The sequence below is a fragment of the Hemicordylus capensis genome, chromosome 1 (assembly GCF_027244095.1).
Source record: "Hemicordylus capensis ecotype Gifberg chromosome 1, rHemCap1.1.pri, whole genome shotgun sequence".
In the NCBI taxonomy this organism is placed as follows: Eukaryota; Metazoa; Chordata; class Lepidosauria; order Squamata; family Cordylidae; genus Hemicordylus; species Hemicordylus capensis.
Window position 1 is genome coordinate 32931215 of NC_069657.1, and position 14569 is coordinate 32945783.

The 14569-nt window shown below is 45.1% G+C and overlaps 1 protein-coding gene across 7 annotated transcripts in view; it reads right to left on the reverse strand.

The window, feature by feature from the left end:
* UNC79 (unc-79 homolog, NALCN channel complex subunit) overlaps positions 1-14569 on the reverse strand; it is a 204072-nt gene that overhangs the window by 40223 nt on the left and 149280 nt on the right. For all 7 annotated transcript variants that reach the window (XM_053245847.1, XM_053245854.1, XM_053245821.1 and 4 more), the window contains 5 exons: positions 14301-14413; positions 14123-14208; positions 11707-11880; positions 6930-6998; positions 5230-5340 (listed from right to left, as the gene is read on the reverse strand). In XM_053245847.1, the coding sequence (XP_053101822.1) occupies positions 5230-5340; positions 6930-6998; positions 11707-11880; positions 14123-14208; positions 14301-14413 (553 nt within the window). The remainder of the gene's footprint in view (positions 1-5229; positions 5341-6929; positions 6999-11706; positions 11881-14122; positions 14209-14300; positions 14414-14569) is intronic.

Genomic DNA, 14569 nt, shown 5'->3' on the forward strand with positions numbered 1-14569 from the left:
GGCACATAAGACACCTTTCAACAATAAACATCAAAAACATTTCAGTATTAAGGGCAACACATCTGTGAAACAATCCATAGAACAAGCTAAAAATTCAAGTTGTTAAAATCATGGAGAGAACAAACAATAGAGAGAAAACCCTTTACTTGCTTTTGAATGGTTGGCAAGTTTGGCTTTTTTTAAGCCAAACTTTGGCTTATGGCCCATTTGACCCACAAGTATACCCCTTAGGTTCTGGCAACCTAATTTTATTCTTCCTGTGGGCTGGTAGGGAGAGTATTAGTTAGATGGGATGGCATTAGCCTAAACACCTTACTCATAGAAGATGCCGGGCTCACCGCAGCACCTGGAGCAGGGCTGTTGTGAAGATCCTCTCTTTTAAGGACAAAACTAGATGTTACCTTAATAGAGTGCTTGGGATTCCCCACATATTTATCTTTACAAAAAGCAGTGGTGGGATAACCCCAGTCAGGACTGCAGTGTAGGGTTGAACCACTTCCCCCTGTGCTGTCCTCCTATTGATTATCACCCCTTGATGCTGCCACTTGCCCCTCGGCAGGTAGCAGCTTGGGGAGGGCATGATTTTTGAGAAGAACAATGGTGCAGGAGGATCTGCATTGAGGGACCCCATGGTTGCCTTCTGTAAAGAAAAAGTCATGGGTAATCCCAAGTACATGATTAAGCACATCAGGTAACATCTAGTTTGTGTGTGCATACAGGTGTCTGTATACATGTCGATGCTAGTGTGTGAATGACTTTACATGCATTCATTTTAAAACTGGACCTGGGTATGGGCCCCCTCAAATGCAGGGTACACATAGGAAACCTACTACTGTATGTCTGTTTAACATAAGGAGGCTCTCCACATGAGCAGTGTGGAGAGCTGAGGAGGGTCTGGTGGGGAGAGCGGGCACATGAGCACTCTGCCTTCCCTGGGCAGCCAGATTGGCCACCCACACAGTTACCGTCTCCGACACGGAGCTGATTGGGGCAGTGGGGATCGGGCACCGCCTGGCCCCCGGAGGTCCCAGGATGCCCCACATGAGTGCGCAGGGCATTCTAGGGGGACTCCCAACACCAAGAGGCGTGTTGTTGCATCCCAGCTGGGGGTCTCCTTGTGAGTCACTGCAGCGTGGAGCTGTGCCGTGGCAACTCACGATCAGGGAAACGGGGTTAACGGAGTGCTCGCCCTGCTAACCTCGTTTTAGAGAAGGGGGAATTGAGCAGGCTAGTCATCGGGCTCGCCCTCAAGCCCAGTGGTTCTCACAACCGCTGGACAGCGGGCTGAGCTCCCTTAACCCTCTTTCCAGCAGTCGTGAGAATTGCCTCAAAGTGTGCATCACTGTACATGCATACAGATTTAGGGGAAGGACCATAACTCAGTGGAAGAGCATCTGCTTTGTATTCAGGAGCCTCCAGGTTCAATCTCTGGCATCTCCAGGCAGAGCTAAGTAAAATATTTCTCTGCCTGAGACCCTGGGGAGCTGCTCCCGGTCCATGTAGACAGTACTGAGGTAGACAGGCCAATGGTCTGACTCAGGCCACTTCCTGTGTGTGTACACTGTGCAAAGATGGCACATGTGTTGAACATAACGTGTGGATAGGGCTAGTAGGTAGCATGTTTGTGGAAAGCCAAAATGTTTTTGGAGTTAATAGTATTCTACTTCACCTGAGGATCTGGATTTTGCTCATAAGACACCTGCATCAAAATGTTGAAGTGTCTGATGAAGCACCAATATTGCAGTGACAGAGACTTCATTTAGGTCTAAACTTGTCAGTCAGACTCTGAACTGGAGAGTCCAACTTGAGTGGTTGAAAGAGATAAGGAATCCAAAAAGCATCAGTATGTGACTTCAACAGAGGATGACTGAGATGCAAGATACTGAGGTTACAGAGGCACAGAGGAAAAAACTGCTTTCCATCAAGAGAGTAACACACATTGAAAAATGAAGCTGGTATGTGACCTGGAAAAAAATTCAGATAAGGAACTATCAGATTTGTTGGAAGTTAAGGACTTTGTGCTGACTCTTGTCAGCTAGAGGGTCAAGACATTGGTTATCCCTTCTCTACTGCTCTGACACTATCCCTTTGGAATGTTGATTGCTAATCTCAGGGACTTCCTTCCTTCCAGCAACTCACTTCCTCTCTCTCTTCCCTACCTGCCCTTCTACCTTGCAACATGGCAAGCTCCTCTCCCTGCACCATGTGTGCAGAGAAGATGCAGAATCCATCTGCATCCAGCTAGATAGATAGATTAGAGATCCTAACTCCTCACTTTCCTATCTAGAATGGAGTTCCTTAATAAATGCCTTATCTATTGATTTGAAACTATGAATTGGCTCCAAGTTACTTTACTCTCAGCATACACGCATGCCTAACTAAATTCCGCTGTGTTGTGCCTCTGTGCACTCTGCTATAATGAAAAAGGGATTCTCTCACCAAAGAGAATTTCCAGCAAGATTGACATGGGATCCTGACCATGCAGAGACATGAAAAGCTTGGGATAGTCCTGTCACTGGGGACTTGATAAAAACAGTCAACTGATTCTATACAAAGCTGACCTCTAAAATGTGAGATGAGGAGGAGGATAGCAATGGTTATCAGCAACGCAGTGAAGTAACATTCTACAATAGAGCTGCACCTCTGCAGCAAAGAGGACCAGTGAGAGCTATGCAATGACCCATTCACACTTTATTCAGGTGTCATCATGCACATCTGGAGCAGAAAACTGCTCCTGCCAGGAAAGGCTTTGCAGGAAGCCCTCAGTGATGTAGTGGTTAAGAGCACAAACTGGTTCAAATATCACTTCATCCATGAACTCAACAAGTTTACATAGAAAAAGAATAAAGTGGCTCCCTGTCCTCAAAAGGCTCACAATCTAAAAAGAAATGCAAGGGAGATTCCAGCAACAGCAAGTGGAGGGAAGCTGTGCTGGGGTTGGATAGGGTCAGTTGCTCTCTCCCTGATTAATATAAAGAGAATCACCACTTTGAAAGGTGCCTCTTTGCCCAGTTAGCAGGGGTAACTGGGAGACCATCTGATAAACTCATCAGATGGACAATTCTCTCAGTTCCTGTCCCCCAAATCTACAATATGGAAATAATAATCCTAGAGGCCATTCACTCAACCAAAAACTGTGTCCTACCCATGTTTGGGGGTTATGTGTTCTCCCAATTTTAGCTTGTGTGGGTGCAAACAACTAGGTAGGAGGAAAGAGAAGTGATTGTGCAGAATCAAGGTAGGAGGAAAAGCTACGCAGCTTTTCCTCCTACCTTGACTCCACACAATCACTTTGTCCTCCTCCTACCTAGCTGTTTTTATTCACACAACTGAAAACTGGGAGGATACACAGCTCCCAAACCTGGGAAGGACATAAGTTTTTGGTTTTGTGAATGACCTCTTAGCCTAGTTTACAGGGGCCTTGTACAAATTATTGAGATGACTTATTTATTTTTTATCTCCTTTTCAAGAAGCTTAGGACAGTGCACATGTACCCCCCGAGGCCATTTTGTCCTCATAAAAATCCTGTGAGGTGGATCAGGCTGATGGTGGCTGGCCCACAGTAATCTTCATGGCTTTGGTCTCCCTGGTCCTACTTCAACAACTGCTACTATGCAATGGCTCCCAGTGTACTGCAAGCACTTTGAACACTTGCAATACATTATGAAAATGAAATGTTGGCTCTGTTCATCAGCCAGACAATTTTTTTTAACTCATTGAGCTATATTGGTACATTACATTAGATGTTTTTTTCCAGCACATCAGGCATCATTTTTCACTCATCATAGACAAGTAGACTAGTGGATTTTCTGAGCCCTGGCTAAGTAGTCTATTATATCATCCATGCTCAATGGTAATGCTTTTGATTATTAGTATGAATCAGAAGAACTACATCCACAAATCCATATGGATCACAAAATATCTGGTGTAGCAGGATTTCAAAACTGTTATTTTATACAGGTTGAGATCTAGGCTCATGCTGTACAAGTGCAAACATGTCACACTACAGCAAGGATGTTTGTGCTACCCAAGAACATAAGGAAAGCCCTTATTTCTGCTAAGACAGGTGCTTGCATTCCAAACTTATGTTGCATCGGCACAACTGGGTGCACTTGCACTCAACTTGTGGCATGCCTCCTACTGTGAGACTGCTTCCTCAGTCCATATATGCTGCAGGGAATGATGAAAAGCTATCCGCTATCCTTGCTGTGCATACAGACCGAGACCGCAAGAGACTGCGGAACTTTGAACATCCATTCAGCTATGTGATCTTCTTATATGTGTACATCTTTGTTCATTGCATTGGTGCATTAATCTGGATATCAGCCACAGTCTTCTTCACATGGCACTTTGGAAGTATTTCATCCCAGGGCATGTTATATTCTTACTCCAATAACAATTGTCACCATGTTATGCTGCTATTACAGCGGCTGCTTAGCATTTATTTTGTAGGCTGAAAGTAGCCCTGGTAGATTCTTGCTTTCTGTTTGGGAGTTATCACCAGACCCAAGAGGTAAAGCATAATATTTGTACAACCTCTCACAGGGCTGTTGTCAAAGCTTCATCAGGCAAGTTCTGTTCTTTAAAAATTCAACCCAAGAGGATTATGGTGCCCTCAAATAAAGAAATGCATCCTGCCTTCCGACACCCAGATATTACATTTGCTCAGTTTTAGTTCTGCTTGAGGACAGCAATATTGTGCCCTGGGTATTTAAGAGAACGTCTTCTTTGCTATGAACCACACCGCCCATTGAGATCATCTGGAGAGGTTCATCTGCAGTTGCCACCAGCTCGTCTGGTGGCTACAAGGGGATGGGCCTTCTCCATTGCTGCCCTGAGGCTTTGGAACACACTTCCTGCAGAAATAAGAGCCTCCCCATCTCTTACAAATTTTAAAAAGGCAGTCAAGGCTTTTAATTAGATATTGTTTTAATCGTGCTTTTAATAGTTTTAACATTTTAAATTTTAACCGTTGTAATGTTTTAATCTCTTTAGCTGTTGTTTTTATTGTCTTGTTCTGCCCAGAGACTTGTATTTTGGGTGGTATACAAATGTGTTAAATAAAATAAAATTATATGTATATATATATATACACACACACACACAGATAGATAGATAGATATAGATAGATATAGATATATAGATATATCTGTGTGAGAGGCAAAGGTTGACCCCTATTTTCACCTATAAGTAATAGACTTTTTTTAAAAAATCCCATTTTTTAATTACCTTAGTGAACGCTCTGTGGCATAAGCCACATAGTTCTACCAAGTAGGCCAGGGTGAAGATGGCATTCTGAATGACAAAACTAAGCAGTTTTGAAAATGGCTCCAGCAGACTCTGCAAGGAAAGGAAGATGGAAGAGGTGTCAACAAATTGCATATCCTTCAGCAAAATGAACAGTGCTTGGGTTGTGAAATCTTTCATTATAACAAAGGGCTCATTCTCACCACCAAAGTCAGGGTAGGAGCAGCACCCAGCTAGAGTAGAAGAGCTGTGCGTGCTCCCAGTTGGCAGCATTTGCAAAGATCAAGGTAGGAGAAGGGAAAAGGGATCATGTGGGAAGCAGTTGTTGAGAAGGATGGGTGCAGCCAACCCAGATTCTATCCCCAGCATTTTACTGAGGGTGGATGAAAAGCTGTCTGACCCAGCTTGTGGCTTCTACATAACCACTCTCCCTTCTTCCTGCCTTGATATTTGCAAAATCATGAGTGCCAATTGGGAGTGTGGACAGTTCTCCTCCTCTGGCTGGCTGGGTGCTTCTTCTATCCAGGGTCATCAGCCCTAAAACAGCCCTCTTTTTGCACAGAGGCTGCAGAGGCTGCACACCTGCTGAGGCCCGTTTGTCAAGCACGTGGGACAGGGCATTCTCAGTTATTGACCCCAGGCTGTGGAACTCACTCTCAGCTCCCTCTCTCCCAGCCTTTAGGAGGAAAGTGGAGACTACCCTTTTTATTCAGGCTTTTAAACCTTGTTGTTAACTGCCCTGAATGAAGGGTGGTAGATACAGGAGGGCCTCGATATCCATGGATTGTTATCCGCAAATTCGCATATCTGCAGTCAGGTAAAAGACACCCAACCTCAGTATATACGGTGCAGGGACACGTTGACCTCACATATCTGTGGGTTGAGGGTGGCTGGAAATGGCCACAGAGGTCATTTCCAGCCACCATTTTGTGTTTTGCTGCCTCAAAATGGCTCTTTTTTAAAAAAGAGAAGGGGGAAATGGCAATTTTTGACTGATTTGGGGGCATTCCAGGGCACAGCATGACTCAGGAAGAGCAGCAAAACATGGCAGGGAGCTTCTCCCTCCCCTCCTCACATTTCCCCCCCAAATTTGGCAGATTTTTGGCAGTTTTCCCAATGACCAGGAACCTGACCGCCACAATCCCATAGGCCCCAATAACTCAATATTCACGGTTTCCGCATCTGCAGTTGCAGCCAGGAATGGAACCCCTGCGAATATCGAGGTCCTCCTCTAAATAGAAACAAACAACTTTCCAGACATAACTCAAGTAATAGTAGAACATTTTGAACTAGCACAATGTCCTTCCATAAGCGCTTTGTTAGTCAGGAGCTAGCCAATGAAAACACAGGGTTCTCAGTCCAATAAATACTGCTAACAAAATGCTGTTGTCTTTAACAAGAGCAAAACCTGTCCTGACCTCAATACTGAATCGCCAACCTCATGAATGGCAGGATCAAGCTCTCAGTGTTGCTGATTTAAACAAAAATAAAAAACCCACCCCACAAGATATAATTTCCCTCCCATAGTGTGTGTAATCCCTCCCACATATTCACAAATTCAAGGCTCCTATCCTCCTTGGCACAGCACAGTTTCATAATTCTCTTCCTGTTAAGAAAGAAAACTGTAATGCTGAGAAATAGGGAAGGTTTATATAGACAGTCAGACAGATACTGGAGCTTACCCTGGCAGCACTGCTGGTGGGTATCTTCAGCAAGCACATCATTATCCTCAAACTTGAATCTAAAGTACACTGAAGATAAATGGGACAATACAGAAAAAAAGATTAGTGCCTTTCCTTAAATTTTCATGCAGCAATATTAGGCCCCCAACATGCTATAAGGAGGGCTGCATGCATGCAGCAAGCAACTGCAGAAGTACAGAATGTGTAGTTAGTGAGTACAGAACTCAATTTTCTAAGAATCTTAACATCCCCTTTTAAAGCGACTTTCTAGCCCTTACTGTATTTGAAAGTATGTGGATGATACCTGATGAAATCTCAGAAGCAGGACTGACAATTACCCAAGAAAGACTTACTTTTGGACAAGGTGCTGGTAATTATTGGCACAGGGACATAGGATGCTGCCTTATACCAAGTCAGACCATTGGTCCATCTAGTTCAGTAGTGTTTGCACAGATTGGCAGTGGCTTCTCCAAGGTTGCAGGCAGGAGTTTCTCTCAGCCCTATCTTGGAGAAGCCGGGGAGGGAACTTGGAACCTAGATGCTCTTCCCAGAGTGGCTCCATCCCTTCCTTCACTATCAGGGGAATATCTTACAGTTTTCACACATGTGGTCTCCCATTCATATGCAACCAGGGCAGACCCTGCTTACCAAAGGGACAGGCAAGTGACAAACACTAAATTATGAATATACACTAAAGAAAATGACTGCAGTTTGGTAATAGTTTTTTCAATAGTTTTGGCCTGCTTATTTTAAATTCAAAGTAAGTAGCAAACAGAGAGCTTCAAGTGAGCCTAAGGCTCAGCAACCAACAGTCCATGCACCAATTTTCAAGTGTGAACTCCAAAATAAAACAGGGATGTAGCTGAGAAGCATCTATGGCAATGGAATTTGGCAGCCGGGCATTTGGAATGGGGAAAATAAAACTATGGCCCTTCATGTACACACAGAAACACACACATCCCATTACCACTATTTCCTTGTCAAAGTGGCCCTCCAGAACAATGGTGCTGTTTTCCTGGGTGTCTCAAACTGAAAACTGTTGTGTCAGTAAGTGTGCTGTTTGTTTGGCAATGCAAGATAGTGAAGAAGGAAGGAAGCGAATGAAGGAAGAAATGAAGAAATATTTAGAAATTAACGCACTCTTTTTTAAAAATTTTAAACAAAGTAATCCTACATTCTAGAGAGTTCCCTGTTTATTGGGCATGCTGGTTAGATTGCAGCTCCAGCAATTAAACTTTGTGAGCACAATGACGTTTCCCTTTCATCATGGACAAATGTGGTTGCCAACTTGACCCTTTTCATGGAGATTTTGAGAGAGTTCGTAGAGATGATAAAGAGGCTGAAATTGCATCTTAGCAGGGGCGGAGCCACCATTGAGTGAACAGGTTCAATGAACCTGGGCAACCGTGTGCCCCAGACATGTTCCCCGCGTCTGATGTCAGATGGGGGAGCATGGTTTAGCTCCCAAACGGGGCCATGTGGCCCCGTTTGAAAGCTAAACAACACACCCCCTGCATCTGGCATCAGATGTGGGGGGCGTGGCTAACTGTTCCCTGCGTCTGACATCAGATGCTCACGCAGGGGGTAGGGCTAAGGGGGCCACAGCGGCGGGCTGAGCCCAGGCTGCCGCTGGCCTCCCTCCACACCTGCATCTTAGCTGACATTTTGTACTCAGCTGCATCTTAGAAGCTGCATCTTATATGACATTTTGTACTCAGACAGAAAATGCACACATATCTGACAAACATCTTCGGTCAGTCAACAGCTTAGCTATTGTCCAGATAGGTGGCTTTAGTTCTTTTCTAACAGCTTCCCTGGTGCTGTGTCTTCACACATATAGAAACACACAAAATCTGGGCATGGAGAGGACAGCAGCCTAGAAAACTGATGCTGTACTACATGTTAATTCTGCCTGTCCTACTCTTGCTAGAGCACACAAATGCCCAGAACAAAGAGATGAGGCAGCTGTGGTTTCTCCATCCATTTTGCCTTCTGGTCTTCTCACCTGCCCTGTGGGACACCTGGAACCTTGCTCATTACAGAAGATAGCAGAGAGTGGGTTACTGGGAAGGGGCCACAGAAGTCATGGTTGACTCATCTCCCAGTTAAATGGAAGATTTTATAAAAACTATCTAGGTAGGTGGTATAAAAATGAAATAAATGAATGAATAAATAAATAAGAAAGATTTAATGGTGCAGAGGGAATCTCTGAGTTGCAATGTAGCAACCTTAGCAGTAACTCATGCTGATGTAATTCTTATTGTTTCATCAGGATGAGATGGAACTATACTGGCAGACGGTGGCAAAAACTGGCTCACGTGACTAGGCAGGTGTTGTAGTGCTAAATGGACAAGAGTGCAAGAGTCTTACTGAGCCTCCTTTTCAAGAATGTTACTTTCTGGTCAATGCCATCCTAATCTTTGATGCGGGTAGAGTCAAAACAGGCATCTACTTGTGAGGAGGGCACACATATGCTGTGAAATATGTTGGCAGCACTCATTTCTTTTACAAATAAAGTTGTATCTGTGTATTAGTAACCTTTACACCAGTACATTTCAAAAAGAATTTAAGCACTGGAATGCGTCAGACTACACTCTCTGTAAATACCTGTTAAGTATAATCATTTATATCCTGCCTCTCCATTTTATATGAAAATCCTCAAGAAGGATTAATAACATGAGATTAAAAACACTGAAATAAACTATACATCTCTCATTAAAACTAGTGCCTGACAGCCTGCAAATAGTGCTCCAGGACAATGCGCTAGTGCAAAGCTGATTCACTGGTTAGTTGCACTAAGTGGAGCTTGTGTTATCAGATTAGTGTCGTACTAACGCAAACATATTTGCCCTTGTGCAACAAGTGGGCAACCTGTGGCATGTCTCATATGAGTTGGCAGCCATCAGCCTGGATGACTTTAAAAAGAGTTTAGATAAATTCATGGAGGACAAGTCTATCAATGGTTCCTAGTCTGAGGGCTATAGGCTACCTCCAGCCTCAGAGGCAAGATGCCTCTAAATAGTAATTGCAGGGGAGCAACAGCAGGAGAGAGGGCATGCTCTCAGCTCTTACCTGTGGGCTTCTCAGAGGCATCTGTTGGGCCACTGTGGGGGAAAGGATGCTGGACTAGACAGGCCTTGGGCCTGATCCAGTGGGGCTTTTCTTATGTTTTAAAGGGGACTTTTGCATAATAATAAAGAAACCCAGTTCCCAAAATCACCATAATTTAGCGCAGCGTAATCTTCTTGACCCAGCACAACTTTGTTCAGTGTGCAAGCACACCATTAGTCAGGATGTCAGCCAGTGAAACAAAAACTATAAAAGAAAAACTAAAGCAGCAGCAACAGAAATGGCAGATTAAAACTTATCAGAGAAGTATGAAACTAACAGCAGGTGCAAACAGTGGATACGGATACGGCAAATATTTATATACCATTTTTTCAACAAAAGTCCCCAAAGCAGTTTACAAAGATATAAACAAACAAACAAAATGGTTCCCTGTCCCCAAAGGGCTCACAAACTAAAACAAACAAACATAAAATAGACACCAGCAGCAGCGAATAAGACAAGCAGGGAGGTTAAACAACTGCCTGAACAGGGATTTCTTCTCCTGGTGGTGAAAACCCCCACAAAGGGAGCAATGTGTGGAAAGAAGAAGTTCCACAATCTGGGCACAGTCACAGAGGAGACCCTCTCCTGCATTCCAGCCAAGAACTGCACACAGCCAAGAACTGCACACCAGAACTGCCCCGTGATATCGTTGCCTGAAGCAGAACACCAAATGGCATGCCTTCTCTTCCCATTCTTCCCCTCAACATTAAAACAACATCCTCCATTCCTTTCTTCTTTCTCTCCCGTCTCCTCCTTTTTCTGTTACAAAGGGAGGAGGGAAAGCAGTGTGGTGGCATTTTGCCTTCCTTCCTCTGCAGCCCAGCCACCGTGTGGAAATGTTATTGTGATAGGTCCAGCCAGAAGGTGGCACTAGCATTTGCTAGCAGTGATCCTAAATAGGGGCAGAATCCCTCCCTACTTCCTGCCTGTACTTCTTGTTGAACTTGTCTCTTCCTGTAACACAATAAAGAAGTCTTCCCTACAATGGCTGACTTCCTCTGAACTCTCATGACATCTACAGGGGAAGGTGCCAGGTGGGTTGCCATCTCACCTAAAGAACTGGCCCACAATCTGCTAGGGGTGTGCACAGAACCAGGCGGGGGTGGTTCAAAGGTAGGGGGTGCATCTTTAAGGGTGGGGGGAGGGTGCACTTACCCCTCCCTCTGGTCCCCCCCCCCCGCCGGCACGCCGTGTTCTTAAAGTCCATCAGGGCAGTAGCATACCTCCCTGCCACCCTGTTGCCCTCTTTACCAGAAGTAAATGGAAGTATCTGACATGCCTGTGCTCGACAGGCAGGGGCACGCGCCTGTCACACCCACTGCGCATACACGCCCGCCCATGTGCCCGGTGCATCAGATACTTCTGGTTACTTCCAGTAAAGGGGGCGATGGGGCAGCACCAGTTCCATGCACATCCCTACGATCTGCCACCTGAAGAGGCCTGTTTCATCCTGCTTCATCGTGATAGAGCTGTCCTGGCATGCATCTGAGACTGGCACAGCGTGGAGGAGAGCCTTTCCAGCAGAACTTAATTCTTGAGCAGGTTCATAAAGGTCTCAAATCCTGGTCTCAAATCCTTTAAGGTTTTAACAGTCAAAGCCAGTACTTGGCCAAAACACATTTTGATTAGTAAAATAAAATCACTGCTTAGTTTGCATACACCGTACCTTAAGTGGTAAAACACAAGGCAGCTTCGTAAAGAAAGTCTGGAACTGATTACTGATTGTGGTCCAGAGGTTGCTTGGGGAATCCATTGGCAAAGCTTCCATAAATGTAGCAATGTTTTCCAAGCAACGGAGCATTGCGCCCCCTGCTGGTAAATTCTTTTTGTTGTTTAAACCCTAAGAAAAAATTAATACATAAACAACTCAACCAAAAGAATTAAGACAAATTGGAATTATTTGAGAAAATGACAAATTGTAAGGACCATACTAAAAGTGGAATTATCACTTCCTTCTACAAATAAATTATAAAAGGTATTGTTCTTTTGTTCCACTAATAGTGCATATGTTGAGCATCAATGGGAATAAAGGGAAGGAAAATGTTCTGGAGGAGAATTTATAGCTTCCTCCTCTTGGGCGGAAACACTGCATAATCACAACTAGCTCCTACACATCCTTGATCAAGAAAGACTCACAGGGCAGAGGGCAGGATTTTCAGGCAGTCTAGCCAAAGCATCTCACATTTCAAAGATTAACCTCTCACCAAAACCACTGAGACTAAGGAAAGTGCAGGTCATCAACAGGGAAGGAGTTGGTTTTATGCTATGGTAAGAACTCAGGCTGAACTGAATTTTCATGGGTTTTAATTTTCATATCAGCCTTGATGATAGCCCTAAAATGTAAACCTATGTAAAATTACCACCTACGTACTAAAATTTGTAAAATATCAGTGCTTTAAAGTCTTTTTTGGTGTGTGGAGGGAGATTTCCCACTCTTGAAGCCATTAAATTCCTGAGCCAATATAGCAGCACAGGAAGCTGCCTTATACTGAGTCAGATCATTAGCTCAGTATTCTCTACTCTGACTGGCAGTGGATCTCCAAGGTTTGGTGGGAGTCTTTCCCATCTCAACCTAAAGATGCCAGAGATTAAACCTGGGACATTGTGCATGCAAAGCAGATGCTTTACCAATGATCTACGGCCCCATCCCCAACTCCTAAACCTCTTTCACTCAAGGCTGAAGGATCTATGTATTCCTCATCGAGTTATAAAAAAAGTAAGAAGAGTCTTGCTGGATCAGACTGAAGATACAGCACTCCCTTTCCAGTGGCCAACCGGATACTTCCAGGAAGCCTGGACGTAAGGCATGAAGGCAACACTCAATGTTGTTCCCAGCAACTACTGTTCACTGTCACACTGCTTCTGAATCTGGAGGTATGTCTTAGCTATCATGAACCACTTCCAAGAATTTGTCTAGTTCTTTTTAAATGGCTGATATCTAGACTAACAAAGCATGGGTGCTACATGAGACTACTACCGAGTTCCAGACTAAGGCAGCATCAGTGTTCATGTGGGGAGGGATGAATTTCAACAACCTCCAGTTCCTCCAGAAGCACTCTGTGCCGTCTGAAAATAGGTTCCTGAGGGCTGCACAACTTGCATGGACATATTTCTGGGCGGCACGAAGCTCTTCCAGGGGAAGGTCATGACATCAAAATTAACTCTCCCCACCATGCATGTGTGCCGGTGCTGCATTAACTGACAACAGCAGCACCGGTGCTTCTCACACAGCACTCACACTTCGCTAGTCTGGATGTTAGCTAATACCCTCTAAGTTGATCGCTATCACATCTTGCGGCAGTACATTCCATAAAGCAGCTGTGGAGCGAGGCTGGCGGCGGCCCATGTTCAGCCGCCGCCATGGCCCCTGCGCCTGCCCCCACATCTGACGTCAGATGTAAGGGTGTGGTTTCCCACCCAAATGGGGCCATGAGCCCCCATTTGGAAGGCAGGTCAGCCCGTGCTGCGCTGGGCAGCACGGGCCGGAGCAACTCTCCCTGCCTTTAAAGGCAGGGAGAGCTGTTCTGGCCATGCTGCCAATGCAATGCAGGCCGATCTCCCTCCCAAACAGGGCTGCACGGCTCCATTTGGGAGGGAGATCGGCCCGTGTTGTATTGGCAGCGAGGCCAGGAGTGGCTCTCCCTGCCTTTAAAGGCAGGGAGAGTTGCTCCACCCCACGCTGCCAATGCAGCGCGGGCCGATTTCGTTCACAAACAGGGCCGTGCGACCCCATCTGGGAGTGAAATAATGCCCCCGCGTCTGACGTCAGACATGGGGTGTGTGTTGGGGCCGTGAGGCGCGGCCCCTGATGGGTGGTGGCTCGGGTTCTTTGAACCCTTTCGCCCAATGGAGGCTCCGCCCCTGCCATAAACTAATTACATACTGTGTGAAGATGTACTTTCTTTTCTATAATCAAGGAAATTATCCAGCCTTGGAAAGAGGGAGCTGTGCAATCCCTGAGCTATCACTTTTGAGATAACGTGTTTCTCTAGGGCAGGTCCTATTGCAGATTAAAATCAGAGATAATTTTCAAGGGTGCCGAAAAATATGAAAATCAAAAGTGATGTTTGCAGTAAACTAACCTCTAGCAGCTGGCTCAGAGCAGCTATGGAGCTCAGTTCACTGAAATCCATAAGAGAGGTGGCCAGGGTCCGTAAAAAACCTCCATCTGCAAATGACAACATTGGTTTTCAACTAAGTTTCAGCAGCATGAGGGATGATGGAGAGTGGCAGAAGCACATTTTAGGCACTGCACATTACCTTTGATGTTGCTCTGGAACAGCTGGGGAAATATACCATTGGGAGCCAGTTGATGGAAAACGCAGCGGAGAAACTGCTTGGCCACACCTGCTGCGTTCCCTGGGATCATCATGCTGGGGAATGAAGGATGAAAAACAGGAAGAAGAGCGAGGTCATGACTTTGCAAGTATATCCCACGTACAGATAACCAAACAAGACCCCCTTCTATCTATTCAATCAGAATTCTACTATGAATATGCTGTGATATGAAAAAAGGTTAACAGAATTAA